General features: G+C 38.8%; 1 protein-coding gene across 1 annotated transcript in view; it reads right to left on the bottom strand.

Annotated features, from left to right (window-relative positions):
* PKHD1 (PKHD1 ciliary IPT domain containing fibrocystin/polyductin) overlaps positions 1-26,987 on the bottom strand; it is a 429,832-nt gene that overhangs the window by 294,358 nt on the left and 108,487 nt on the right. The window contains exon 35 of the mRNA XM_033102675.1: positions 13,383-13,539. Coding sequence (XP_032958566.1) covers positions 13,383-13,539 — 157 coding nt within the window. The remainder of the gene's footprint in view (positions 1-13,382; positions 13,540-26,987) is intronic.

Here is a 26,987-nt window from a genome sequence, read left to right on the forward strand (position 1 = left end):
AACCACCACCAAACTCCCTTTCCACCTTTCCTGCTGCATTTTCCTCCATGCTGCTCAGCAAGTCTATACATATAACATTTGCTTACTTGACTCAATATAGAAATAAACCTCATGAGAGCAAGGATTTGGGTCTATTTCATTCAAAGTCATAAACCCTTTGCCTAGAACAGTGCATGGAATATGGGGAAATTGGTAAATGCTCACTAAATCCTTGCTAAATAATAGGAGTTGAATGAGGTCTCCCTAGGAGAACATGTAGAGTGAGAACAGAAGAGAGATAAGAGGAACAGACTATCAAATATTAATATTTAAAGACGAAAATCAGGAAAGGAAGTAACAAGTTTGAGCATGGGTCAAAGAGTTAGGTGGCTTAGGAGAGGAATCCAAAGGTTGTACAGACATAGGCTGCAGGGAGAACTTTAAGAACTGGGAAGGTGGCAGATGAAAATGGCAAACCCTTAATGTCATTTCTTGGAGGCTCAGGGGAGAAAGAGTGCCAAAGAGGACTGTGCTTCATTAGGACACAAACGCCACGTAATAAAATGAACCCAGAGAGAGTGACTCCAATTTTAAGTAAAGGGAAAGCCAGAGGGGAACGAAATCAAGAGCCAAGGAGGGACCTGAGGACCCCAATTAATTAGATCAATCTATATCCCAAACCAGACCACTCATTTGCTTAACGCTTGAATTACCTAAATTTTTAGATGGAAATTGTCCAATGTACTTATCGGTATTGATTAACTTCCATTCGTCTTTTTTTGTGTCAACCCTGAATAATGCCTTAAAAAGTTTAACAGCTTGTATCTGGTTCACTTTCCAGTCATTAAATAGTCAGATTGATAGGGGAGCCTGTGGAATTCCCTCTCCCTGGAGAATTATAGATGACCATCCATTCCGGATGGACGGACCCTCCACTGCCTAGATAAGAAGGGCTGGCTGAGCGATCCAGGCACAGGTGGGGTATGCTGCTGTACTCTACGGCACTGTGCTTCTGTGGAGGTGAGCATCAGGAGGAGGTGAGCAACAGGGGAGAGGAGTAGCATTTAGGGTAGGCAGCCACAGCCTGAAGCCCGCATTGTGACCGGGATGCACACAGCTTCCTTTGTTGGCAAGATCCGGATTAGACTTGTGCCTGATCCACTGGAGCAGAGCCTGGAAGCCTTCGAGGTGGGCCTGTCCCCGGCCAGAGAGGCGGAAAATCAATTTGGCTGGCAAACGAGAGCCCCCCAGAGCTTAGTGCACGCTCCATAATCCTATCCACTAGCAGCTGAGGAAATAGATGCCCGAGCCCTCACATATTCATGGGGGATGTGAGGCATAAATCAGGCTTTAAGGATTGGAGGCAAAGGGAATGGACTCTCTGGCTGGCTACTAATTAATCAGCCGCAGAACACCTAAACCTAACAACCTGGGAGCGAGCCACGCACACACAGGCACAGTCTGCTGTTGCTGCTTCTCCTGATGCTTTCTTTTTTTTTTTCCTTTTCAATTAAAATAGATATCGAGTGAAATTTTCCCCTTTAGCTGATGCTGCTTATGCATCCCCCTGTTCTTCCTTTAATTAAAAAACATGCTTATTGCAATACTTGCCAGAATCACTTTAACGGTATTTTAATTGTAACGTCGCTGCCTGATTAAAAAAAGAAAATATGAACTAGAAAGTGTTTGCAAAAATGTTCTCAGAATGCAGGAAAAGAATCACACACCTCCCCAGAATGGATGCCACATACTAATTCCTTAATTAGCCTGGTACTGTAGTCAAATGGGCAATGTAGAAGGAAAAACATATCTGAAATAAAATCACTGACTCAGAGCCACAAACAATAGCAGTTGGGAGAAATGTTTTCACGGGCTCAGATTTCCCTGGCAGGAGAGGGAACTGCAGCTAACTAAAACTGCCATGCTAAGGACAGGCCCAGCCAAGTTTCAACTGTTCTTTGCAAAGGGTCGCATAGCCTTTGGAAAAAGAGTAGCTGGACCAGGTTAAGTGGCTTCCAGTCCTGACAATTCTATACGGTTCCCTTTATTGTTTTAGGTTAGCAGTTCTCAGACTTGAGCATATATCTAAATCACGTAAAGGTCTTAAAACACAGCTTGGGGGGATCCTCACCCCCAGAGAGCTCTGCTGTGAGGATCCAAAATTTGCATTTCTAGCAAGTTCCCAGGTGGTGCTGATGCCGTTGATGGTGACCACACTTTGAGAACCACTGCTCTAGGTAAGGTAAGTGATTGTTCTAGGCACCCATACTCCTGTGAAGTTTGGTACCATCTAACAGGCTGAGAAATAAAAGGCTGAGATTACAGATTAACTCCCTTTATCACGTTATGAACATTTACTGTTGTTTTCCAGTCCTTCTGCTAGGTGCCAAGATAAAAACAAACAAACAAACAAACAAAAAATGCAGTCTTCACCTCTAGAAGGTCACTGACTAGGAAGTTTAATTGCTTCAGGCGAATAGAAATGCCCTGGTTTTCATGAACTGGTCAACTTTACACATAACTGAGAAAGAAGATAAGGATATGACTCATCCTTTTACTTTTTCTATGACACATAAAGTTAACTCAGTAAGTTAACCTTATAAATGAATTAATTCTATATTAACTACAAAGTGTAAACATATTTATGAAAGAGAAACTATATAGAAATCCTTAAAGATATTCAAATACTGAGATATAAATAAATGCCTTTGCCTTTACAACTACTGTTATCAATTATTACTTAACTAAACCTTGATTTCCTTTTCTACCTCCAGAAAACCATTACTTCCTTTTACCAACAAAGCTTCTGGCGTTTAAGTGCTCACGGCCCTCAGCTGTTCTATGGATGTCTAGAAAGTCATTTAAGACTTCAGAAAGCAAGCTAGTATTTGTAAGGAGAAACAGAAAAGACAACAAAATATAACAACAACAAAATTCCATCTTTTCCCCAAACTCTGCATCAGGCCGGTAAGAAATCTCCCTAGCTACCAAGTTTCTCATTCATTTAAATAATCTCCTTCCATCTCTTCATCAAAGTTCAATTAGCATTGACCCAATCACATTTTTGACCAGCCTGCAATTTGATACACTTCTCTGAGCAATCTGTTTATCCAAAAGGTTACAAATATAATTGTTCTCTGAATATTGTAAATATGATTTTGCTAATAGCATAGTAGTTTTAGAAATGAAAGGTAAAGCTGTTTCCTCATGGTATTTATTTATTTTTTTTAAAAATGAGAATGCCTCTACCTTAATGGTTCCCTGGAATATTATAGTATATGAGAAATAATAGTAATGAAATACTCACTCTCCAGTGTATTTTAACCTGCACAAGAATCCCAGATACATAAGCATCCCAGAGTTCTAGTTCCACTCCAATCTGGATAAACAGGATGTGGGAATCATTAATCAACCAATGAGGTAGAGAGGTGAGAAAAGACCAAGTTCTGAAGGACCTTGTAAGCCATATTAAGGAGCTTAGACTTGATCTTAAAGGCTAATGGAAAGCCAGCGAAGGGTTTTAAATAAGGAAGTTTGAAACATTTATCTTTCGTTACTGAAAATATTATAGCTTCTGTGCTTGGAAGGGACTGGCCCCTTTCAGTAGCATTTTTCATGTTATAATATCCAAGTTGTCAAGACATAAAACTGTAAATTGTTTAATATCTATCTATCTGTCTGTCTGCCCATCTATTGAAAGCATGTCCTTTCTCACAGCAATGGCTTATCTTTCATTTAAGGCTAATCAAGTGTGTCTGGGACTGTTCTCTGGAGGTAAATAATGTAAGTCATTGTCTGACTGGGAAAAATAAGGGGTTTCAGAGCCAAGTGTCCCCACATTAAAAAGCCTTAGTCTCTGATCTCCTGATACACAAATAGTAAATGAAATTGGTCACTGTCTGGACAAATCCACTAACATCTGAGGATGCCAGGAAGGACCCTGATCATAGAGAAATTCACAACTAATGTTAATCTGCCTCTTCAGGTCAGAAATTCATTCATTCGTTTATCCCAATTATTTGAATACCTGCCTTGTACCTGGAGATATAATGGTCCTGGCAACAGAAAGGTAAGCAAAAACAGACCTGGTTCCAGCTTTCTTCAGCTTGTAGCTTAGATTGCACCTTCCCAAAAGGGAGAGGGAAGAAAAAAACATACCCTAATATTAAATTTGTAAAGAATTGATATAAAAGAAATTCAAGTTCTTAGCTGATTAAAAATTCCATCAACGACCCACTTAGCTTTGGATATAGGTAAAATCCCCTCTTATAAAATAAATAACTCGAACTTGTCACCCAGAAAAGACTGACACATAGAGACACACAAGGTAAAGGGAGTTAAGGGTATATTTCAAAAAAAACTCAGGTTAATTCTTTCTGATGCTGACTTTTTAATCAGGCTTCCCCTATAGATTACTGCACAGCCCAGCCCCTTCTAATTGCAGGCTTACCGAAATGAGAAGTAACTTTACCCCTGTACTGCACTTCCTCCACAGGGTTGCACATACGAAGAATATTAACATCCGGTGGAGGATTGTACTCGTACAAGCCGCTCTCCTCCTACAAAGGGAACGGCGTCACCATCATTTCCATTTTGTGCATTGATTTGAGGACCAGAGCCTTACCCAGAGCCAAAGGAGAGTTTGTGGCAGCCTGAAATTTGAACTCAGGCCCCTGTTGGCTGACCAAACTGCAATGAGTCAACCTTGCTGCACTGTCTGTATGTACACATCCCATCTCCTGCCTGGAAGGGTAGCTATGTTTCAACAAAGAAAAGAAGCACTTTAGTCAACAAATTGTTTTAAACTTACCAATTTGCAACAAATTTTACGAGTCCACAAAATGCTTTCATGTCGACCAAGACATTATATAGTTATGCATGAAAGAAATATTAGTGCAGACTACTTCGTTTTTATCAAAACTCCAGCCTGACTTTCCATGGATTTCCTTGAAATCCACATTGGTATCTGTGAAGCCTTGAGACTGTAGGCATAGGGTAATCTGCCCAGTGACTCACATAGACCTGATGCAGAGAAACCACAAGTAATGTCCCAGGAAAGTCCTGCCTCTTAGTCTTGCCACGTCACTGCAGTAAACAGATCGTTGCAAGACGAAACATTCGCCTACTGAAAGTGAGGCTGTTTCAGTGCTAACTAGAAGGGATCTAGTGTATAAGCCATGTGACTAGAAAAAAAAGTTGTGCTGTGTACAGTACTTAATACCTCACTCTGGAATCCTGAAACCCTTGCCAAAGATGAAGAATCTACAATGAACTTGAGAGTGGATCAAGAGAAGGTAACTCACCTCAGTAAACCAAGAATATGCATTTGTATGCCACTGAAATCCCAAATATAATAGACTAAAATCTGAATGTCCTCAAGACTGTAGACTAAAAAAATGGAGAAAATGAGACCATATTCCAACAGTACCAGATCTCTAAAACACATTTCCACGAAGTCAAAATAACAAGGAGAACGGAGGCAAGCAAGTGGATAGACTCTGCTACTTCCACCTGTAATCCTTCCCTCTCTTGCCACGGAAAGAAAAAACACTTCAATATGCTTTCTGAAGATAAAAGCAATCCAAGGTCTTTATTACCCAGCTAATTCTTTCAGTAACCCAGTTAGCTTTGTATATAGAAGCAGCCTCCACCTGCAAATAAAATTGCAACTTAGGCCTGATATTCAGCCATCTCTTCTGTTCTCCCCATCAGTCCAAAAACAAAGACTAATATTAACTGAGTACTTACTCCGGACCAGGTCATACGCTAAGGGCTTTATAAATATCCCCTCCTTTAATACTCAAATCATCCATATGAGTTGGCAGATACGTTGTAGTCTTGCCACACAATAGCAAATAATGAATGTTAGCCATCACGGTTCCAGTTGCTGTCATTATAACAGGCACGATCCTAATGAGGAGAAACCTGAGACCCATGGAGGCTGTGCAACTTGCCCAAGGTCACAGGGTGTTACCAAACAGAACTCAGATTCAAACCCAGTTCTTTCTGACTCAAAAGCCCACCAAGCATTTAACTGCTTTGGCATACTCCAGGAGACCAAGAAATAAAAAAATCACATTACAGGAAACGAGTGCACTATAAAGGAGCGATCGAGACTGGAAACAAGTTTCTGTTCCAGCATTTTAAAGTGAAGGCATTGTCAGTAGCAAGAAACTACAAAATGGCTGCCTTTTGAAAACCCAACACCAAAGGACGAGGGGTTTCTAGAGCTCATTTTTCCCTAATTGATCCTTTTGTAATCATTATCTCTAGGCCACTTCCTGTCAAGCTGCTTGGCCACCAGAATAGAGAGCGACTCATTGCTTCATTCAGAAAATATGGCTGCTTCCCCAACTACAGCCACAAGCTCAGGATGCATAATGTCTCTGACATGAGGGTAACGTTCCTTCTTTGTTATTATGGCTCATCATAATTACTTGGAATAAAATAATAAATTTTAATTCAGTGATGCCTATGGCCGTTGGGCATCTTAACATAAAAGAACGAAAAATATAATTAACTAAATCAAGGCAATATGCCGATTTCCATCCCAGCTCATTAGTATTAATTGATTGGGTTAATTCTCTTTTGTGTTTAACCGTACCACCTAAAACAACAACTTTTTTTTTTTTCAAACAGAGGGAGGGAGAAATGGAGAGAAGAAGCAAAAATGTTAAGTAAATAAAAGCTTTTGATATTTTGCTAAGTAAAGCTAAATAATAATAAATAGAGTTGAAGCTCTTCTTGTGGTCCCAAAATACTCTGCCATTTTTCAATAAAGTTCAGGAATCAGTACGTGCACCATCATAAATAATGGGGAAAACTTTGTCTCTGATGCCATTTCCCAATTGCCTCAAAGAAATGTATAATCCTCCTTCCTATTATATAAGTTGTACTTGTAAGAAAAAATGTCAATTCTGTTTTATAGGTGGAAATATAAGTACAGCAGGGAGACTTTAAGACTCTTGGAGGCCACATGTAGAAGTGTTGGTTTTCCTGATGTAGGGAACTGGTCCTCTATATATTAGGATGATGGCTTCCGTGAATGGAAAAATAATATAGAGGATGTAATATTTCCATAAAGTAGTTTTAAATGTAGTTCTCAGGTGATCTAGTTTCACTTTTATTAAGCACTAATCTTTTCAAAGTGTGTACATACTTCGTTTAAAACGCATTCTTTGTAATATGATGGAAATGACTGAAAGTACTTGCACTATAACACTTCATATTTTGTTAAAATCTTTTGAAGAAATTGTTTTTTGGCTTGAAATTTTTCATGCTTTATCTCAGCCTGTAGAAGCTATCAGAAAAATGAAGAAAATTCTACTCCGTTATTTTTCTGATATCATGAATGAGTATGAAAAAGATTAACAGTGTAACAGACATTTATAGAATGACTTGCTGTTGACAATAAGGAAGATTCTGATCTAGTCTTATATTTGAATAGCTTTTTATTACCTAAGTACTTTCACCCATACAAGGTCAGACAATTAAGTTCGCAAACTCATCCTCCTAGAAAAAGTGCTACATACCTCATTGCTGAATATCACTATGGTCACCTTCGAAGTACTCCCCTTGGGAAACTATGCACCATTTGTCCATCTTTCAAAGCAATTTTGGAACTCTTTTTCTGGAATGGCCATCAGAGCTGTTATCGGATTACCCTTGACGTCCTGAATGTTAGTTATCAAAATGTCTTCCTTTCAATATTTCCTTTATCTTCAGGTAAAGAAAGAAGTCATTGAAGGCCAGATCAGGTGAGTAGGGAGGGTGTTCCAAGACAGTTATTTGTTTACTGGCTCAAAACTCCCTCACAAACAGTGCTGTGTGAGCTGGTGCATTGTCGTGATGCAGGAGCCATGAATTGTTGGCGAAAAGTTCAGGTTGTCTAACTTTATCACGCATCCTTTTTGGCACTTCCAAACAGTAAACTTGGTTAACTGTTCACCCAGTTGGTACAAATTCATAATGAATAATCCCTCTGATATCAAAAACAGTTAGCAACATCATTACAACAAGTTCGCGAACCTAATTGTCAGTCCTTGTATTATAGACCAGGAGAAAACTAGAGGTTTAGAGCTAGGCCTTATCAACTACATACTTGAGAGTCAACATCCTTCATCAGTTTAAATGCCTTTTAGAAACAGAAAAATAACTTTCCAATGGATTTTATATTCCAAACAACTCATAATGATATACATTTATACATAGGTATATGTATGCATATATGTATGTGTATGTATGTAAATATTTGTATATTCATGTGTATATGTGTGGATATATATTGTGTACACATATACACATATGTATACATGTATATATATATCATTAAGAAGAACTAAGGACAGTAAAAGTAAATTAGTTAGGAAAAGTGATATTTAAAAGAACAAGAGTTTAAAGATTATACTTCTTGCCTTTTAATTCTCTGAGCAGCACCATGGCAGTTGGCAAGAACAAGTGCCTTATAAAAGGCAGCAAAAATGGAGCCACAAAGAAAGTGGTTGACCCATTTTTCTAAGAAAGACTGATATAATGTGAAAGCACCAGCTATGTTCAATATAAGAATACTGGGAAATAACCAGTCACAAGAACTCAAGGATGCGAAATTGCATCTGATGGTCTCAAGGGTTGTGTGTTTAAAGTGAGGCTAGCTGATCTGCAGAGTGATGAAGCTGCATTTAGAAAAGTCAAGCTTATTACTGAGGCTGTTCTGGGCAAAAAGTGCCTGACTGATTTCCATGGCATGGATCTTACCCATGACAAAATGTGCTCTATGGTCAAAAAATGGCAGACCATGACTGAAGCTCATGCTGATGTCAAAACTATTGATGATTATTATTTGTTTTATGTATTCTGTGTTGGCTTCACTAAAAAAAAAAAAAAAAAAAAATTCAACAATCAGATTCAGAAGACCTCTTATGCTCAGCGTCAACAGGTCCACCAAATCTGGAAGAAGATGATGGTGCACTCATGAGGTGCAGATAAATGACTTGCAAGAAGTGGTCAATAATTTGATTCCAGATAGCACTGGAAAAGACATAGAAAAGGCTTGCTGATCTATTTACCTACTCCGCTCTATGATGTCTTTATTAGAAAAGTCAAAATGCTGAAGAAGCCCAAGTTTGAACTGGGAAAACTCATGGAGCTTCATGGTGAAGGTAGCAGTTCTAGAAAAGCTACTGGGGATGAGGCACATGCTAAAGTTGAACAACCTGATGGACGTGAGCCCCCAGTCCAAGAATCTGTTTAAAATTCACAGACTTTTCATGGTGACAAATAAAACCCATTTGTGATGTTTAAAAAATAATTATGCTTCTTCAATTTCATCCAGGACCTGAATCCTGCACCATTTTATTTGTCCATTCATTCAACCATTAACATATTCTCATTATGTATCAGGCACTGTCCTAGACACTAAAGAGACAGTAGTGAATAAATTGATGAAGTCCTTTGCTTTTTTGAGCTTGTTCCAGCAGAGGAAATAGACTGAAAACAAGCAAGTAAATTTATAATATTTCTTGTGGTGATAAGTGTTACAAAAAAAAGTAAAGTAAAATAAAAGAATAGAGAATAATAGGAAGTAATTGTAATTTTAGAAAAGATGGCCAACAAGGCTTCTCTGATAAGTTGACATTTTCTCAAAGAGTGAATGAAATAAGTGAGCCAGCCACATGAATATTTGGAGGAAGACTATTCCAGGCATAAGACATTATGTGAAAGGGCCCTGAGGCAGGTGTGTTTCTGGTATATTTGTAGGAGAGCTGGAGCACAGTAAATGAGGAAGACAAAGTCAATGAAGTCATCAAAGGTTTGATAATGGTAAGGAGTTTAGATTTTATTCCTAGGGAGATGAGAAGCCATTGAGAGGTTTAGAGGAAAGAAGTAACAAGATCTGACATATTTTTAAAGGACATGGAAAACACACTACTGGGGGTGTTATTTTAGCATATAGCATAAAAGTCAGATATCAATGACTTAAACACATGAATGTTTGTTTTTCTATCACAAAAAGTAACTTCAGAAGAACAATCCCAGTTGCCATGCCACTGTGGCAACTCCAAAATCATCAAGGTCTTGGGTTTCTTCCATTCTTCTGCTTCCCCATTCTTAATGAGTCACCTCATGGTCCAAGATGGCAGCTGAATATGATGGCAGCAACATTTTTCACGAAGTAAGGAAGGACAAATAGGACATGCCTCTTACTGGGTCGGCTCTACTTCCCAAATGTCCTGTACCACACTTCCCCCTTCCATCTCATTGTTCAGCTCTTAACCACAAGGCTACGTCTAACTACAAAAGAGGCCAGGAAATAGAGCATTTGAGCAGAGTACGTTGCTGCCCCAAATAAAAAAAAACAAGGTTCTGCTATTAAGGAAGACAAATAATTAGAAACATTGGAATCAATTAAGAGGCCATTTGAAATGTTCCTGGACAAAAATTATATTGATTAGGACTAGGCTGGTACTAATAGAGGTGTTGATATATGGGACACATATTGAAGATCCAGTCAACAAGATGCACTGATGGATTGGGCATGGGATATGAGAAAAATAAAGAAGTCTAGGATGCCTCCAAGGTTTCTGGCCTGAGCCACTGGACATGTGCAGTTCTAATAAATGAGATGGGGAAGTTCCTCAAACTGATATTCTGGGTGTATACTGATATTGACATGATCAAAACTTGTCTCAGACACAAATGGTACACTAGTCACCTTGCCTCCAACATCCAACTCTTATCTTACCTCCCTGACACCCTGATTACTCTGAACTACATCCTGCTTTCCTGCCTGTATCACACATTTTAGAACTAGAAATTTTACTCTTTTATATTTGCTCCTTAATTATTTTTTTTTCCTTAGTGATAACACACACTAGTGACATTAAGTATTATTCTTCACCTTTTCTTGTAACTCACACAGAGTTCCCAGGCCACTTAACAAGCATTCACAAGTCATCTGTTGAATCAAATTTGACCTGTGTCCTTTCCCTGTTCTCATTCTTTCTAGGAGCTATGACCTATATCTATGATAAAAATCTCAGAGTTTCATTCTAGGCAACCCTACTCCCTGCCAACAACTCTTATATCCTATTTGTACAGAAATAGGTGACCACTCCTTACCCTCCCATGTCCACCACTAGTCCTACTTCCTAAGAGAAAGAGGAGATCCTTCAGATAACAGACCTTTCCACAGGATGAGGTTCTGCCCTTCCAAACTTGACTCACTTATTCTAAATAACATGGGGATGAAATATTGCCTGAACCAGGAGTATTAAGGAAAACCAGTATTGGAAGGTGACTGGTAGGGGCAAGTATTTGGATTACTTAGACCTTAAAATCTCCAAGAGTGAGCAGCCAAGTGTATATTTCGCATATCCCTGCCTTTCTCTGACCCTTTTCTCTCCCTCTGATGCCTCTTCTCCATCTTCAGTCTTTGGACATCTCACCACCATTCCTTGACTAAACGTTTACCAGGAACTAATAGGACATCCAGAGACTCAGTTAGGCTGAGTCTGACTTTTAGTGGAAAAACTTCTCCCCAATGGTATCAGTATAAGGCAAAAACCTTCGAGTTCTTGAAGGGCATCCTATCCTCCAGCAGAATTTGTCTCCTGTGGAGAGAGTCCTGGTTAAAGGCCTGCAAAGAGCATCTTTACTCTGAGCTGAGGCTTTAAGTCTGTAATTTTCCTTTGTCATTGCTAGTCTTTAGGTAGTTGATGGCTGTCAATAAATCAACACTCCCCAGAGCCCCAGGCTACACACACACATACATACCATAAAGAAGGCCAAGAACCCAAGCTGACACACCATTTTTCCTACAGGATACTAACTGATTTGCCTTAAAACTTCTCCTTGCTACTAGAGAAAAGAAACACAGCTTCCAGAATATACGAGGTGTGATCAAAAAATAAGGTGAATGCTGCTGCCGAGTGCCATCCAATGGAAAGGCCAGGATTTTCAATACAGGAAGCAGCGTATCAAACCTTAGTAACCGTGTGTGACAAGTTTCACCTTGATCGGTGCAGTCAGTAGGGTGTAAGCTACGGTTGAGAAAAGGTGTTTTTTAAAGTGTGCCGTAATCATCCTTCATCATGACAACGCTCTGCGTCACATGTCACACGTTGCTTCTGGTACAGCAATTTCTGTCAAATAAAAACATTACAGGTGTCTTCGTCCACTTTATTCACCGTATCTCGCACCATGAGACTTCTGGCTCTTCCCCAAAGTCAAAATGACCATAAAGGGTAAACGTGTTGAATCAGTTCAGGACATGGAGGCAGCCAAGACAGTACAATTAAAGACACTCACGAAAGAGGACTTCCAGCCCGCTTCAGAAGGTGGCAAGAACAATGGGATAAGTGTGTTCCAAGCAAGGGTAAGTATTCTGAGGGAGATTAATGGCAATGTGTCTTTTACTATAATACTTTTTTTTTTTAATTTAAATGTTCACCATATTTTGTGATCACACCTTGTAGAATAATAAAATACCTAATCAGAAAAACCTCATACCATCTGTAAGAGACAAGTATCAAAGTTGTATCAGTTTAAAAAACAAAAGTTGTATCAGTTTACCCCCTTTAAATTATTATATTTTTCCTCATGTGGCTATGCTCTTACTTTAACAAGAACAAATTCTCCTGTAAGTGTTAAATATGTTTATAGTAAAGAATAATGTTTTCATGCAGTGTTTTATAGATATAACCAATCATATTTCCCAAGCAATTTTCATTCTCCAATGAACTGAGTCACTTTGATAACGATTCCTTATTATTAGCCATTGAAGTAAGCAATAATTTTTTATTCTTATTTAGCAGATAAGTAAACAAATGTACAAAGAGGTGAAATAACTGACTTAGTCACTTGGTGATGTGGTAAAGGACTTGAAATTTGAATTCTTAGTCTCTTCCAACTTCCCAGGCCCTAGAGCTATGGGGCCAGTTTTGCAATAAGGGAAGCCTATTTATATGACTTTCCATGGGACCAGGAAGTCAAAACCACAACAGGGTAAAAGCAGGAAAGCATTGGTTTCTTGGCAGGGAATTTCAAAGCCAGCAGCATTAACTGATTTCAGAGCATTTTGCTATATTGTGGGGTCTGCCCTGGACAAGCATGACTACAAAGTACTTGAATAAAAAAGCATATTATTTGAGAACACTGGTAACTTTCTTGTATTTGAAAAATTAAAATAATCAAGCTCTGTGCTTATAAGAGTCAAAAAAAAAGAAGGCTTATGTTTTGAACCCTCTGACTACTTCTTCCTTTCATAGTAAAATTTCAATTTGGTTGAAGAATAAATTGTCAACCAAGTGCTGGAAATTATCCAAAAAGTTCCCCTCCCTTCTTTCCCCTAAAAGTGACAGAATTGTATATAGTACTGTCACCGCCAATCTCCATACTCCACAAACCTTTAATGTGCAGTAAGTTGAGGATGCTTGTATTGGTGTCTAACAGTAGCAATTGGCCATTCTCCACTGTGACATTGTCGCCATCTTGTGGCACTCTTTCAGGAAACCAACTGTGAGGCCTCGACCACCTCCGGCAGAACTGCAAGGATAAGTTGCCCTGGAAAACAAGAGTTCTGTTGTTTTTGTTTTGTTTTCAAGAAAGAGAGTATGGGTGATCAAAATGGAAACTTCTTAAACTAAAATCAATTGAAATATAATTTTAAATGTCTCAATAACATTAGTCACCTTCTCTTCTTCTTACACTTAGCTCAAAAAGGGAAAAATACAGAAGCGGCAAAGTTATATTTGTGCCTCTGTGCCCAGCCTCTGGAATTCTCCAACAACATGCTTGTGATATTTTGTTACTTTTTTTATTCCAGCACAGGGCCCCTTCTACCTAACAGATGGGATAGATTCCATTTTTTATTTTTACAGACATCTATTGAGCAAAACATCATAGATAGCCTGAAATAGAAAGAATTAAAATGTTCTGCTTGATGGGTGGCATTTTGCTTTATACAATTGGTATCATTTTTCACTGGCTCGACTGCCAAGTGTCTCTATTTTATAGGAAGATTCCTCTTTCTAAGTGCTCAGATCCATCCTCCCTCTCTACCTGTTTTGATATCACTGTATTTGTTGTCTTTCCCTCTGTGGTTGGTGCATCAGTGCTGAAAAAGTCCATGCCTAGGTGAAATGCCAAATGATGTTAGATGATAGCCCGGAACCTTTGAACGAGGGGTAGGGAACAAGGCTGAGAGGAGCCCAGAGGAGGAAGCATCCTCTCCGCATCCGGTCTTCAGGCTCCCTCTCAGAACTTTTGGCTTTCTTATTTCTGGTCACACAGAAGTCATGTGTTTTTTCAAAACAAAGATGTAAAAAATCACGGAAAACAATCTTTGGCTCATACAAGAGGCTGAGAACATGTCTAAATGTCTTGTGCCATTATGGAACCATACTGATAATAAATATAGGGAAATCAGAATAGAGAAAGTGATTCCTTCAAGGTAATTCATACAACATATGTATGCCTCTCTCCACACAGTTCTTCTTCCCACACAGATTCCAACCAAATGTGGAGCTCGAGTTCCTGTAAAATAACTGCCTAGAAGGTCCTCTCATGAGGTGTTAGAGGCAGATGGGAGAAGATCATTAAGAAGGGAAGGTATGTTTATAATACCAATAACTACACCTACACAGAAAATAGTGCCCTGGAGTATTTCTGAGAGAAAACAAAATGGAAAAATATGTTGCCAGAAGAGCCAATCAATTTTCCAGGAGCATGTACTGATGCCCACTCAGTAGTCCCAAACTGCATACTCAACCCAATAACTAATAAGGCTTTGGGATAAGGAAAGGCAGGATTTTTCTCATTTTCTACACCTATGAAGGAGAAAAAAAGTCAGTGACTCATCCCAATCTAAGAGACAGAAAAGCGTAAGTCATAGCGATAAGTAGCCCCAGCACCACACAAAGAAGTATGTGTGGTCTGTGGGCATTGTCGTGAGCTGTATAAGCCATGTCCCTAGGATGTCATCCATAGACTCAAAGAGTAGGAGAGAGTTTTAGCACTCTACTGATTTCATGCTGACCCTAGGTAGAGGGGGTAAAATTACCAGAAGTGCTCCTTAAAAGGCTAACTATTATACATACTTATAATCTTTGAATTCACTCCCATAGAATCCATAAAGAGGAAAGGGGGAAAACAGAAGGAAATTGGAGTGGAATAAAGTGGTGGGAAAGTACAAAAGACTGACTCAGATGAAGATGGTAGTCAACTGCCAAGAAGGGTGAACTGCCGAGATTATCTGTAACGTCAGCCCTGAGTCTACCGTAAGAGGGCATTTGAAAATGCTTGGATTTCTATGTCGTTAGAGATGGAAAGGATGCTAGAAAAATCCTACCCCTTCATTTTAAAGATGATGTCGACGATGTTGCTCGCCTACAGCTGTTTAGGGTATCAATTCCTTCAATGCCACCGTGATGGAATCAAAAGCCCAGGAGGTGGAGCCCAGGAATCTGTCATTTTAATGATCTCTTCAGATAACACTTCTGCTTCAAATTTTGATGGCCAAATCAAGACATGGGCTACAGGGGAGGGAGATATATCCAAAAAAGGAACCAGGAAGTTTCCTTCAAACCACTCCTTGACTCTCGGGGACTTAAGGAAGACCAACAAATAGGGTAAGGTGGTGTGTGGATGAGCTATAAGAAGTTTGAAGAATTCAGCAGCGTAACCCTTTCTGAGACACTAATCTGGTGGTCATATCTAGAGCTCAACTACAGAACTACAAAGAAAACCAGGGTCCACAACTCATACAATGGAAACACCTGGAACAACTAGGTATTAATTAGGCATCGAGGGGGTAGGGATCAAAAGAAGACCATTCCACAATTTCTCCCATTAATTAGTTTGAGAACACTTTATGATTTACAGTTAGCATTGATACCTGTCATTAGCTCTAAATGCATCTTAAAGACTTTCTCTCTTACTCTGAAGCATGTTGTCATTTCCTGCCTTCTGTGTGTTATTAATACATCATCTTAGCCTGGCCTGTCAACCTTCAAACATTGCCATACTCCCCAACCTGACAGATGGGAAAGTCAAATACTGTTATCTCTTCTTTACAGTTGAGGAAGCAAAGAGTTTAAATGATGTGTCAAAGGCCATAGGGGTGGAGACAGGCTGGACTCCTGCAAAACAAGCTCCCACCTCAGTGCCTCTTTTGGAATACTCTTCCACAAAATATCTGCACAGCTCACTCTCTTACTTCATTCAGTTCTCTCTCAAACAACACCTCCATCCCTGTCTCCTTATTAGAATAATCCTTCCAGTCACTCCTCTCCTAATACTGCTTTAGTCAGGTATTAGATCATATAATTCCTTGCATATTTATCAGCTGCTAAACTTCTCAAATGAAAAGCAGGGACTTTGTTTTGGTCGTAAGCCCCAAAAATGTGTCTGACACATAGAAGTGCACAAAAAAAAAAAAAAAAAAAAAAAAACAAACCACAATGAAATCATTTCTTAAATGAATCATCTACCTGCTAATCCTATGCATATATTTACAGATATTACACGCAGGTGCTCACACATAAGCACCTTCCTGTTACAATAAGTAGACAAATAGGTGATAAAGCCTAGAATAATTAAAAGTGATACACTCCCTAAGTCTCCTGATCTATTGGGATTGGCCCACATCTTTTCCCATTCCTTTCAGTGATTTCAAATTCTATTTAAATTTAAACCAAATGATGGTGTGTGTATCTAAATGAAAACCCAAGACTCAGATTCAGTTTTCCTATGAAATCTTCCACCAAGTTTTTTCTTTCACCTTACGTTTCTCCAGTCCAACGTGGTAGATTTAAAATGAATACTTGTATAAAAGTTAAGCATTAAATTTCAAGAGACTTAAGTTTTCCTGTACCCAAACTTCTCCTTCGCATAATAACAGTATCTTGAAATGTATAAATTTTTTATAGATGGCTCATGCTTTAGTGCATGAGTGACTAAATACTAAAAGTCCTAAAAAATTCATGCATCCTCAACTATCTAACAGCTACCTGAGGAAGCAGAAGAACAATGTATCACGGTGATTGCAAGTTGTCAGTGACTTCATGATCGCATGTATATGGCATAAGAATTTTCGCTCTTCTACACTTTCAGAGTTGACAAGCGGATAGCATTGTGGTCGGCACAGGACGGCCAGGGCAATGCCCCATAGCAGTGGCAATGGCTCACTTGCCAACATCTTTATCCAATCCCTATCACGTTGATCCAATCAACCAAAATAGAATGCTGACAACACTGATAAAAGACTTCTTGTCAATATATTTGGAAGCCTCTCAGTTGATACCAGTATGATGGTCTTGGTAAAAGCCATGCTTTGTCGCCAGCTTAGCGTATCGGTCAATGTAGGTGTCATTTCCAGTGAACATAAGCTTTTTCCACTCTGGTCCCCAAGGCACTCAGCCTTTAGCATTCGTTTTCCTCTTTGAGGTAAACAAATCACTCACTCCCATTCTGCAAAAGAAAATCATTTCCCCACAGGCATATGGAGGTGGGTGTGGAAATAGAGATTTAAGAATTATCCAGAACATGCTCTCATCTTTACCTCAGTATACGCAGTCCCAAATAAACTGAAAAAGAAGAAAAGAAGAAAACACAAGCAAAAACTTTCTTGCCTCAGCTAGGAAGCTTATGCAATTTGTTTTCTTCTTGCAGTATGTCAGCAGTTCTCTGAACTTCAGGGAATGTGCAGTGTCTGCAAATCTCACATGTCACCTTAAATGTACTTGCAACACCACGAGAGTTATTTTGAAAGAAGTCATTGATCAGCAAGTTGGAGCACCATGCAATGCAAAGACCTACTTGTGAGGGTATATGTTAAGCTGGGATGGTGGAGGAGGTGGGTGCAGGAATCTCTCTAGTCACAGTGTCTCCTAGATGACAAAAACAAGGAAGAACTGTTTTGAAACCTCACCAGAATGCTTTCTCCTTCAACAGGAAAGCCTTGGAAATAGGAAAACACAGGTCCCTGTAACCAACATTCCTTCCATCCCTTACCCTGCTTTAATTTCTCCAAAGCACTGCTCATGACTGAAACATGGTATATTTGTTTATAGTCAGTCGACCCCCAATAGAATATAAGTTTCATAAGAGTTTCTTCGTTTTCTGCTATGTCCTCAGTGCCTACAACAATGCCCGGTGTGTAGTAGGTACCCCCAAAATACTCTTGAATGAATGAATGGTCAACTTTGACTTGGGCTCATAATCACTATGCCATAATTTAAAACATTATTTTAATAACTAAAATAATTTGATATGAAGCTGAAAATATTTTTTTTTACTTTTTTACAGTGTTCCTTTACATAGAAATGTTTTTAATTTTTATGAAACCAAATGCATCTTTTCCTTTTATTTTTTTTTTTATGTTACGCATAGGACACCCTTCTTTTATCCTTATATAAACATCTCTTATATGTTCTTCTTCATTTGTAGGGTTTTATATTTGCATGTTAATCCTCGCCTAATTAAGAATTCATGTTGCTGGGTAGTTTTCCATTTTTCTATTTTTATCTTTGCTTTTGCTTTACACTCACAAATAGTTAACTGTCTTCACCCCATTTATTAAATAAAATTTGCTCTCCCAACTGAGAGTCTTGGCTATTTTAATAATCATATTGTAATGCTGAGTGATATTAAAGTTGTTGGCCAATTAAAATCCCAAACCTTTTATGTATGAACCAATGTGAAGGCATCTCTCTCAGATACATCTGACCTCATCCTTGTTCTAAAGGTACTCATATTATCATTCAGATAAAACAAATATGCAGATAATTAATATAAAATGTGATTAATTCAATAATTAAAGACATAACCAAGGTGTTATGGGAGTTCAGAGGATTAGATGACTGACCCAAGCAGAGACTGCTTTACAGATGAAATCCAGTGCATTAATCACCTTTCCTTTTTTAAATCTGGATGCTACAGATAAATTAACACAGGCTGAGATTATTTCAGCTGATTTTGAAACCAAAAAATGCCCATTGTAGAAAAGTCAAGCATCTACAAATCTAGGATTACAAATAAAGCCCCTGACCTATAATCTAATAACTCCTTAGGGAACAAAAAGGAAATTAAATTAGTTTGGCATAATTTGTTCTTACTGAGCTCATGGTGGCTCTAAGTGATCACTTTCTTTTTTCGGTGCTTATAAACCCTTCAAGATTATGAGATAACATGAGAAAGTCCTTCCATTCTGCCCAGCATGTTGACTACTCAAAGAAATGTCAACAATGCCTTTTGTGAGAGATTTGTACCCAATTTAAATTTACCCTTTCCATGTTAGAAAACCGGGCAACTCACTAGCATATGTCTCAGTTCTATACACTTCTTACACTCCACGATTTCTCAATGAATATTGATATTAGCTTAGTGCTTTCTATATGTAAGTTAGTTTAGCACTCTTGAGCTTCAGGAGACTATTACGGTCTGCAAATGGAACAAATTTACAGAAACTATCTTCTCTTCCATTTAAGTCTTCAAATCTCCCCAACAATGCCTCTTTTGAATGATAAGCTCACTTGTTGGAGAAAATAATAATGATAATGACAGCTACCAATTAATGCATGCCTCTAATGTCCCAGGTACAGTGCTAGACAATTTGCTTATAGTATCATTAGTCCTCACAACTGAAAAATGTACATATTACCCACTACACTTTACATTTTTTAAATTTTGAATTTTTAAAGTTAACAATAACAGGTAACATTTTTTAAGTGCACATGAGTATTATCTCTCATAACAGTCACAAGCTCTTTTCTTGCCTGGGACTTGTGTGGAGCAAATAGGTCTCTGAATTCAACAAGTATTGAATTGAGAAGCCACTTCCCACCACTTGTCTAGGCACTTGTCTAGGCACTTGTCTAGGCACAAAACAAAACAAATCCCTGACCTCATAGAGCTTATATTTTAGAGAGATAACAGTTAAATACATAAAACAATTAATGTGCTCTGAAAAAAACAATAAGGAGGGTGAAATGGATCACAAGTGCCAGTGTGGGAGGAGCCATTTTAGGTCAAATGCTCAGGAACTGCACCTCTGATACAGGATTGGAGCAGAGAAGTGGAGTGGGAGCCAGAGGCTGTCTGGGGAAGAGTCTGAGGAAGGAGCATGCCTGAAGCGCTGCAGGGTCAGCAAGGAGGACAGACAGAGCAGCCAGGCATGAAGGAAGGAACACTGCACAGCCCTACAGGGGTGCTGATGCAGCGGGATGTTTGTTTTGCCCACTGCAGAAAGATCTCAAGTTCTTCGTGGGTTCTACAGAAAAGAATCATGTGAAATATTCAGCAGTTATATAACAAGGTCAGCAGACTACAGCCCAAATCTGGCTCACCCACTGTTTTGATAAATATTTATTGGAACATGGCTTCGACCATTCATTTACATAGCTGACTTCAGTGTGACAGAGACTATATTGCCTGCAAAACCTAAAATATTTACTATCTGGATCTTCATAAAGTTGGCTGAGCCCTGGTATATTCTAATTCATACTATCAATATAGTAATAAGAACTGATATTGTCCAGTTATCTATAATATGCTCAGTACATTCCATCAATATTGAAATATGTTCAAAATGAAACTTCCTATAATTAAAAATAAATAATTATAATACAGCTACCTAAGAGCTTGAAGACTGCCAAGTAAGCATATCTTAGTAAAGGATATACATTGAAATACTGGCAACTGGTTCAATTCTCATTTTCCAGTAAGCAATAAACCAGGTCTCTGAAGGTTACATAAAGGCAAGTGGAAACGTGGGCATGTGTGTGTGTGTGTGTCACACACATGTGCGTGCACACATACACACATAGAGCCAAATCAGAAGATTGACAGATACACGCTAGCCTTTTCCACAGAGCTGACATACTGCCATTTAACCAGCGAGCACAGAGCATGTGTTTCTGTTCCCAGTCACTAGTAAGAGACAAGGTTAACATTTTAAGTGATGGACGACAGCGTGTTATTTCCCCATGCAATGGACTCGTGACTGCACCGCCTTCGAAAACACTTAATTCAGTGATTGAATACACGGGAGTGCACTTTCCCTGCTATGAACCTTTGACAGCTCTTCAGTTTCATACACCAGGGGGAACCTTTTTTTCTCTCTCTTTTTCTTTTTTTCCTCCCTTTATACCTGAAGGGAAGTAAAATGAGTATGTGGTGGCAGAGAGAAAAAGAGGAAGCCCAGAGAATGAAAACCAGTTTATAGCATCAGGGTATTTTACAATAGAAGTATGCACTGCCATCTGCTCTAATTACTTTTAATGTTTGGGCTACCATCTTCATACAATAGAAATAATGATCTCCTCAAGGGCAAAAAAAAAAAAATTTTTTTTTTTTTTTTTACATAAACAGAGGTTGATTACATTTAGCTCCTAGGCTAAAGAAGCATCAAGCTACTTTGTAGTGAGCAATCAATTAGGAAAGTGGGTAGGTCTCTGATTAACACAAACAGATTAGGTCCCCTTAGGGGCGTCCTCCCCCTTTCTCCTTTTCCCACCTCTTTGGAGGAATCATGTCCACAGCTCACAGAGAACAAGGACTAGACATTTTTCTGGGTCTGAGGTTACTTTACACAAATTCCTTGCATTTGGATCCAAACCAGACAAAGCCAACTCTTCTCCCAGAATTTGTGTTACCGTCAGACATGCTCCAGTTTGAGAAATACTGAATATAGAAATGGGTATTCTACCAAGTACAGATCCCCTCATGTGGTAAGCTCCCCAGAGGCCACCCCAAACCTGAATCCCTCATAAGAAGCTACAACTAACCACGTCATTAAAGCCTCCAGAAATGGAAATGATCTAGATTGGGTCCTCTCCTTGGTACTCCAGGAGAGGCCAGGACTAAGTGAAATATGTAGAGTCAAGAAGGACATGGAACAGCTCACGGCAAGCCAGCAAACACAACTTTCACAAAGGCTATGTCTAGAGAGCTTCTCAAATCCCCAATTGGAGCATACTACTTGTATTAGCATAATTATGAGACAGCTCCCAGGAGTATTCCTGGCGCCTGGCGTACATGCCCTGCACAATCCCCTCCCTTAGTAGGAGCAGAGCCAGGAAACACCATGGGGAGTCACCCCCATGATTAGGTGACATTATGTGGCCATGGTGAAGGAATTCTGCAAGTGTAATTAAGTTTAGAAATCAGTTGACTTCGGGTTCATCATAAGAGATATGGGCTTCACCTGAATAGAGCTTATATGTCTTAAGAGAAGACTGGCCCACTGGCCTTCAAAGGAGCCAACTGCTGTTTATAGGGATGACCACCTGGTGAGGACCCAAGAGAAGCCTCTAATGCTGAAAATATCCCCACACAACAGCCAAGAACATAAGATTCTTAGTTTTACAGCTGAAAGGAACTGACTTCTGGCAACAACCTAAATGAGCTTTAAGGAAGACCTCTAACTCCAGGAGAAAACGTAGCCATCCAGGTGTCAGCCTTGTGAGACCTTGAGCAAAGTACCCAGCTACTCTGTCCCGTGACTTCTGATGTACAGAAGCTGTGAGATAATGAACGGGCGTTGCGTTAAGTCACTAAGATTGTGGTTACTTGTTACGCAGCGATAGAAAATAAATACGTCACATCATGGCCTTCTTTGGCAACTAATTTTCATAGAGAATGTGTTTGTGTCTTCCCTTCATTGAAGCTACTGATCACAAGAAGAGAGAACAATAACACCAACCTGGGATGCAATGCTGGGCAGACGGCAGGTGGTCTTCTTACTACATATAAGACTCGCCACCCACAGGACATGCAACATAGCATTTTTTCATTTATGATGCCAAGCAGTTTAAATTAAGACCTGATATAGACCTTTAATTTGCTCAGGAAGAGCTAAAACTACTAAAGATAGACAGCAAATGCCACAGGACTGCTATGTCTTCACAACCTCTCTCTACTTAGGCTGAAGAAATACAAAACCTTCCTGATCCCCAATATAGCCTCGACATGTGTCCCTTGGAAGGTACTAAGAATTTTTAAAAGCCCATATTCCCACGGTACTTCTGAGATTAGTTATTTAAATATAATTGGTTTTAATAGCACTATTCTTTCGCTTGCATTGCTTCCTCAGGAAAGAAGAGGATCTGATATTTTTTATTGCTTCACTAAAGAAAAAAAAAGGTAAGGCTTTGCAGAGGAAAACCAAGCTCAGAAACCACAGAAATCCACTCTTTTCCCCTTGTTTTTAAAACTTCAGAGTAGATGGTAATACACTTTCTAGGGAGGACAAAGAAAAATGTCAATTTAAGTTTTTAAATCTCCTGCTATTGAAGTGGCATCATGTTTTATCAGGAAACACTAATGCCTGTATTGTCTGGTATTTGATGGTGCAAAAGATTATTTGTTTCAAGGCTGACACCACAACATTATCAGTCCTATATGAGGGATAAGGAAACCCAGAAAAACAGAGTGATGTTTCAGAGCTGGGATAAAATCTCAAGAATCTAGAATTTGGGGAACTTGCCTGCCCACTGCCGTGTAGACGCCTTTCTCATATAGACAGGCTGTGTTGATTAAAATCATCACCATCATCTTTGTGAACATTCACTGGGTGCTCACCGTGGGCCAGGCATTGTGGTACCCAGCCCTGGATCATGAATGCATAATTGAATTTCTAAGCTCTTACAGCCCCGTTTCAAATGCATTGTTCCCCGTAATCCAAGTGCATCTGCCACACATTGTCCCTTTTCTGCCAAACCCTGTTTATTGGTTCCAGATGCAATGAATCATCTACTGACTTGAGTGACATTAGAGGTAAACACCAAGGTTAAAATGTAGAGATAATTGAATAACACCAACTACCAGTAATAGCAGCCCAGGCAAAGGAGGAAATAGACCCAGAGATTTCAGATAGGGCAGTCTGATGGAAACCCTCCATCCTCAGGATCAAAACCACATGACATTTTGACATGATGGAAAATATCTGCATTTTATTTTTCCAAATTTTCATGTGCCCGTTATTAGTATGAGTAGGAGTAGCAAACAGATGGTGATATAATTTAAATGTCCCCATGATTAAAAATAAAACATTCAAAAATCAACTGCCATTTCTTTAGTATACCAAAGCAGTGTGCTCTAAGCTGTTTATATATGTATATATATATATATATATATATATATATATATATATACACACACACAGAAGTTGCCAAAAAAAATGTATACGCAGTTTAAGAAAGGAAAAATCTGTATTAAAACTGTAATACTCAATATATACTGATAACAAAAGATGAATACAAGTCGTGTGTATATATTTTTTGGCACTCCCGGTATATACGTAATTTAATGCTTTGACTGCTGATAAATAAGATTAATGAAAAATATGCATTTCCCTTTCCAGTAAACTCTTCTTCAGAGAAAATCCCATAAAGTAAAAATTTTCCAAAGCCTTTCCAAAAATTCATAAAGCTCAATATAATTTCCAGATAGCAAAATGCACTTTAATCATTTGCTTTGCCATCACCTGGAGTTCATTGTATAAAATGCATATAATGTATAAACATGTGCATATAACATATACACATAAATTTATACAAACACTTGAAAAACTGTCTTTATTATGTGTCTTTAAAGGCAGAAAACTCAGAACTCTTGGTGAATACTAAATAATCCACAGGCATAGTTATCACCCAAGAGGCTCCTCTACGTTTGCAAATTTAAAAGCCACACAGACTCCTATTTAATGAGCCTTAAAGCAACCGTAATCTACTGTGTAGATATTCAAGGTTGGACTAATTCAATAAGCAATATTGGACATTTATCAGAGGCCACAACACTTCTTAGAACACAAGCAAAATGTCTTCCTGCAGAATTCTACCAACTTTGGAGAATTATTCCCTTTCTGGAAATCAGTTCCTCGGCTTGGTGAAAATTAATTATTCAGGTGGCTCAGTTCTGCCTTAAAAAAATAGAAACTTCTTCTTTCCCCATTTTCCCAATGGGAAGAAATATAATTCCCAAAAAGTCCCTCATAAATCTACTTCAGGATTTATGAAAGCTGAGATAGCTGTTCCAATAGCTCATTTCAAAAGGGTGAAATTAAGTAACTACTACACGATTACTCCATGAGCAGCGGTAGAGTCAGGACAAAAACCAAATGAAATAATGATTTTTCCACCAAAAGACATGGGCCTTTATTTTTAAATTAGCGGAGTATGTAGAGCTTTTTAAAACATTTCCTGCTAGCCAATCAATGTGCATTGAAGTAGCTATGACCCACCACATCAGTAGACCCCATGAAAAAGTTGGCAAACACACGACATAGCTTTCTATCATTCCCATTTCCCACTGCTTGACATCTTTCTGCCATTCTCCTCTCCAGATGAAGTTTCCCTTGCCTCGGAAGTTTTTGGTTTTGTTGTAGAAAATTGAAGGGAAAAAAAATCACTTTATCTATTTATCAATCACATAAAGCAGAAAGAACAACTTTTCCTTCTTACTCCCTCGTCTTTCCCATTATACTAAACTAATTGAGGTGGGAGGGTAGTTTTTAATCTGTAAGTCTTTAAGTTTCTCATGTGGACAGACCACAGCAAACCTAAACTATACTTAGTTTTAAAGATTTTTTTTTTAAAACTTTTAAACATACTGAGAACATTTAAAGACAATGCAGAGGGTATAGACATTCGACACCTTGCCTGATTCTCTAAGCAACCAAGATGATAAAAGTGTACACAAAGCATGTTTAGAGGACAGGAGGCAAAAGCAGAAGATAAATGAAGCTGAATTACATTCTGCAGAGTAAGCAAGAGATTTGGATTTTAAAGATAGAGCTTAGGCCAACATAATTTATACAAAAGCTATGTCTTTCTTTTTACATAGAGGAAATCTTCGTGACATTGGATTTGCCAATGATTTCTTGGATATGACACCAAAAGCATAGCAACAAAAAATAGATAAATTGGACTTCATCAAATTAAAAACTTTTGTGTATCAAAGGACACTATCAATGGGGAAAGGATGCACCAGAGGTGAGGAATTGGATGTTGCCCTTTCAAGAAACATGGCTGTGAAAGGAAGGAGAGACCTCAACCACTGTGTACAAAGAGCCAGAGGGTCAAAGGAATATTAAGGGAAGTTTAGAGTTCTTTGTTCAAGATGAAGTTTATATATGAAGGGAAATGAGCTACCTGAACAAGAGTTATAGGCAATGCAGAAAAGAGAGGTGGTCATTGATAACGTCAAGTGCTGCTGAGGTGGGAAAGAAAATTATCTAGAACACACAGGCAGACCAGTCTCTTTTCTGCTCATCCCACAAATAGTGGCAGTCCCCAACCCTCCATCCCATTCTCTCATCTGTACATTCTTCCTGGATACTATCACCACCTCCCTTAGCCTCGTTTACCATTTATCTTATAACAACTCTCAAATCTGTAACTCAAAGCCTGAACTCTTTCCTAAACTCTAAATAGCTAGACATATCCATTTGTATGTGACATGGAGCACCCAGCATGTGTAAAACTGCACTCATTCTTTTCCCCTTCCCACAAACTTACTCAGTCATCAATACCTGAAATATGGCTTCAAGACGGCACTATCTGTCAAGTTTACAGAGTTGCCCAACTCCAATAATAGCCACCTACAAGTCCTCATGTCCTTCAACCTTGACAACCAATAGGTCACCAAATTATGTCCATTCACCTCATAAATGCCTCTTAGTTCATTCTCTCCTGTAGAGGAAAGACATGTGTGGGGCATATGAGATGAACTCGTCTCTCACTTGGTTCTTCTTGACTGCAGCCTCCATGAGGTCGGAAATCAGGTGTGTTTGAACACCTAGAGGTTAGCACAAAATTGCACAGATTTTTAATGAATACTTATTAAATGAATAAATTAATGTTGAGTGAATGACCACTGATTGCAATAGCCAGTCCGGTCTAACTGCTTCCACTCTGCACACATCCTTCCATTTTCCTCTCTACTGCTAATAATGCTAATATTCTCTTCCTAGAAAATTAGCCTCATCAATTCATGCCCCCACACACACACAT

The sequence above is a fragment of the Rhinolophus ferrumequinum genome, chromosome 3, assembly GCF_004115265.2.
Source record: "Rhinolophus ferrumequinum isolate MPI-CBG mRhiFer1 chromosome 3, mRhiFer1_v1.p, whole genome shotgun sequence".
Lineage (NCBI taxonomy): Eukaryota > Metazoa > Chordata > Mammalia > Chiroptera > Rhinolophidae > Rhinolophus > Rhinolophus ferrumequinum.